The 3,990-nt window shown below is 44.7% G+C and overlaps 1 protein-coding gene across 1 annotated transcript; it reads left to right on the forward strand.

The window, feature by feature from the left end:
* Positions 1–402: 402 nt before the first annotated feature.
* LOC119319255 (subtilisin-like protease SBT3.9) lies at positions 403–3,702 on the forward strand. Its single transcript, XM_037593743.1, has 10 exons — positions 403–484; positions 637–728; positions 817–914; positions 992–1,156; positions 1,250–1,863; positions 2,103–2,167; positions 2,293–2,562; positions 2,651–2,768; positions 2,892–3,063; positions 3,155–3,702. The coding sequence occupies exons 1-10, from the start codon at positions 404–406 to the stop codon at positions 3,691–3,693; spliced, it is 2,214 nt and encodes a 737-aa protein (XP_037449640.1). The 5' UTR covers position 403; the 3' UTR covers positions 3,694–3,702.
* Positions 3,703–3,990: the final 288 nt, after the last annotated feature.

Here is a 3,990-nt window from a genome sequence, read left to right on the forward strand (position 1 = left end):
ATATGATTAGAAACTACTTTCACATATGAATCTAACGATATACTTTATGTAACACGCATGAATCATATTACTGCTTTAATCAATGGTCAAAGGGGATCTCAAAAAATGTATTAACCCCTATACATATGGATAGAGGGAGTAGTTGTTTAATCCTGGGAGACCTTTTTTCTTTCAAAACCCTGGGAGACCTGATCAAGGCACGGTGCTTCTTCCCAAGAGAAACGGGGGATGTACTAGTCTTTCTTTCTCACGTGTGCCACCTAACAACGCGTAAACAAATAGGTTTGAAGTGTTCTTGCAGACTTGCACCCCAGGATTATTGTTCCTGTTGGATGCTATATATACATCAAAACGAGAAGCGAGGGAGCACACAAGAAACATAGCACTCCTCTCGAAGTCAGACATGAATTCCAAAACAGCATTATGTGGTGCTCTCCTGCTACTTGTGGCACTGCTGCCTCTTTCAGCTAGCACGTCGAGCAAAGTAAGATGCATGGCTGATCCCTCTTTCACAGCATTTAACTTAATTAGCTTCCTTTCCAACCGTTTCCATACCAGCTCTTGAAAACAGTTTGCGTCAAAATTTCAGCTCTGGTATTGTTTGTTGAAAACTTATGCAAACAAAATGAATTTCAGCTCTACATCGTGTATATGGGGGAGAAGAAGCACGACGACCCATCCCTGGTCATCGCGTCGCACCATGACATATTAATATCTGTTTTTGAGAGGTACTAGCTACAATTTCAAGTTGCACCATTCATGAATCAGCAGGAAACAGCCGTCATTTGCGCTCACCTTTAATTTTACTTGCAACAGTAAGGATGAAGCCTTGAGGTCCAAAGTTTACAGTTACAAGCATGGATTTTCTGGCTTCGCAGCGATGCTCACAAAGTCCCAAGCTGAGGCAATCGCAAGTAAGTAATTGTCAATTGTAGCTGTTTATATCTACTTGCATGATCGATATAAGCTAATCAACAGATTCTGAATGTAGGATTTCCCGAAGTTGTCACCGTGAAGCCTAACACTTTTCATGAAACACACACAACTCGGAGCTGGGACTTCCTTGGCCTTCAACATAACCAACCACCACAACAACCGGGACTCCTCAAACAAGCAAAGTACGGTGAAGATGTCATCGTTGGCGTGATCGATTCAGGTTCGTGCCTATCCTTAAGCTTTAAATGCAAAAGATGAGAAATCCCAGGACTAGGAACCAGTTAACTCCATGCATATGCATGCTTATTTATAGGCATATGGCCTGAATCACGAAGCTTTGATGACAATGGGTATGGCCCTGTGCCGGCACGGTGGAAAGGGAAATGCCAGACTGGCCAGGAGTTCAACTCCACAAGTTGCAACCGAAAGATCATCGGCGCGCGGTGGTACGGTCGTGGCATCAGTGCCGAGGTGCTAAAGAGAAACTACAACTCACCTAGGGACATCCACGGCCATGGCACACATGTTGCATCGACTATCGCTGGCAGGGAAGTGCAGCGTGTGAGCTACGGAGGCCTAGGCATGGGGGTCGCACGTGGCGGGGCACCACGTGCACGGCTCGGTATCTACAAGGCATGCTGGGTGGGTGGGGGTTGCCCTGACGCGGCGGTCCTTGCGGCCATCGACGACGCCATATATGATGGCGTGGATGTCTTGTCGCTATCGATTGCAGGGGTTGGTCATGAGCTCCCCGGGACACTGCATGCTGTGCAAAGAGGGATATCTGTTGTGTTCGGTGGTGGGAATGATGGCCCTGTGCCACAGACTATAAGTAATACCATACCATGGGTTACCACGGTGGCCGCTAGCACGATTGACCGGTCTTTCCCAACCTTGATATCGCTGGGAAACAAAGAACAGCTGGTGGTACGTGCATGCAACAAACAAACATTCTTCAAGTATTTAATAAGGTTTTTCTTTGCGCAAAGTATTTATTTAGTCTTTGCAATCGATAGATCCGGGGTGATATATAGAACTGATTATATATTTTTGACAAATTGACTTGATTCGTCTCAGATCGTTGAAACGAATATATTTAGCTCGTCCGTGAAGCTATCTCTATTTCTATTGCTGACTTCTTAATCTGTTCTTGCTTTGAACCGCAGGGGCAATCTCTTCACTACAATGCATCTGTGAGCAGTGACTTTAAAGAACTTGTTTATCCCGAAAGGTAATGAAATAAAACTTTTGTAGTTATGCATCCGCGATCATTACACATTTTTATTTTGTAGTTATGCACTTTTTTAACAACAATTCAGTATTTTTTAAATATACTGAATTAGAACTTCTGCACAGCTGTGACGCGAGGTCACTTGAATTGAGCAATGTCACTGGCAAAACCGTCCTGTGCTATCAACCGGCGGCGGCGAAAAGCATGCCGCCTCAACAAGCACTACCTATGGTCATCAATCTCACCACCATGGCTGGCGCCAAGGGCCTCATATTCGCACAGTACACTACTAACCTCCTCGAAATCCTGCCTTTGTGTAGAGGCGTTATGCCCTGTGTAGTGGTGGATTTTGAGATCGCACAACGAATTGCCTCCTATTGGAGGTGGGACACAGGGTGAGTGCATGTCAGTGTTGTCCGAAACAGAGTTGAATGCATTTTTTCTTCTACTCCGGAAACTCATGTCGTTCATGTGTCATGCTAGGAATCCGGTGGTGAAGGTGTCACCTGCCATGACAACTGTCGGAAAAGGGGTGTTGTCGCCGAAGGTCGCCTCGTTCTCATCGAGAGGTCCAAGCATGTTGTTCCCTAGCATACTCAAGGTATCTATTATCCTCAACTTCTTAACTTGAGACAATTGTTCCGTTTGTTACCTAGCCTCTAGTATTTCACTTTTTCTTAACTTCAGACTTCTTGTCTAATTCTCAATACACATATTTAAACAGCCCGACATTGCTGCACCCGGCGTCAGCATCTTGGCAGCGCAGCAGGGCTCCTACGTTTTCAAATCTGGGACATCCATGGCATGTCCACATGTCTCTGCTGTGACCGCACTGCTCAAGTCGGTTCACCTTGATTGGTCACCTGCCATGATCAAGTCTGCCATCGTCACCACAGGCACGAACATTGAAATACAAAAAAAAAAATACACCAAAACAACTCGTCTAAATATATAACTGACTTGATTGTTCCTTGTCATTGGTTGCAGCATCTGTGACTGATTGTTTTGGCATGCCAATCCAAGCAGAAGCGGTCCCAAGGAAACTAGCCGACCCCTTCGACTTTGGTGGTGGACATATTGACCCAGAAAGAGCTGTTGACCCTGGCTTGGTTTACGACGTGGATGCAAGAGAGTATAACAAGTTTTTCAACTGCACAATTGGATATTTAGACGGTTGTGAGTCCTACTACCTCAATCTCAACCTCCCATCAATCGCCGTGCCAGACCTCAAAGACAAGGTCGTGCTTCAGCGCAGTGTGACTAACGTTGGGCCGGTGGAAGCAACATATCATTTAGTGGTTGAAGCTCCAGCAGGGATAGATGTGTCCGTAGAACCATCTGTGATTAGTTTCACCAAAGGAAGCGGTAGAAGCGCGACATTTATGGTTACATTCACAACAAGGCAGAGAGTGCAAGGAGGATACACTTTCGGGAGCTTGACATGGTCAGACGGAAGTACCCACTCAGTGAGAATCCCGATTGCTGTACAGACTGTGATACAAGACTTTGTTGCGGATACCGCTTAAACTCGTATCTTGCTTTTGTACACCTTCTTTGTGTATTCATGTAGGCCGCGTACATAAATGTAGGAGAAACACTCAGTATTGAATTTGTACATCATAAAAAAATGTTATACAGAAATAATATGATTCTTCTTCGCAAAGGTGTGGTTTCTTCACAAATTTGTATAAAAATTGCAGTTAATAAGCAATGTCGGGTCATATATATCATTGACATGAACTAGAGTAAGGGATAACCATGGATGTAAAGCTCACAAACCTTCCTTTCTTGATGAAAACTTTGTTGAACTGAAAGTGAAAAGA

This window comes from Triticum dicoccoides, chromosome 6A, assembly GCF_002162155.2.
Source record: "Triticum dicoccoides isolate Atlit2015 ecotype Zavitan chromosome 6A, WEW_v2.0, whole genome shotgun sequence".
Classification (NCBI taxonomy): Eukaryota; Viridiplantae; Streptophyta; class Magnoliopsida; order Poales; family Poaceae; genus Triticum; species Triticum dicoccoides.

Excerpts from the sequence above, each read along its gene's own strand:
- LOC119319255 (XM_037593743.1), top strand. The coding sequence starts at position 404 with ATGAATTCCAAAACAGCATTATGTGGTGCTCTCCTGCTACTTGTGGCA. Across the intron at positions 729-816 it reads TTAATATCTGTTTTTGAGAG|TAAGGATGAAGCCTTGAGGT; the intron begins GTACTAGCTACA and ends TACTTGCAACAG. Across the intron at positions 3,064-3,154 it reads GTCTGCCATCGTCACCACAG|CATCTGTGACTGATTGTTTT; the intron begins GCACGAACATTG and ends CATTGGTTGCAG.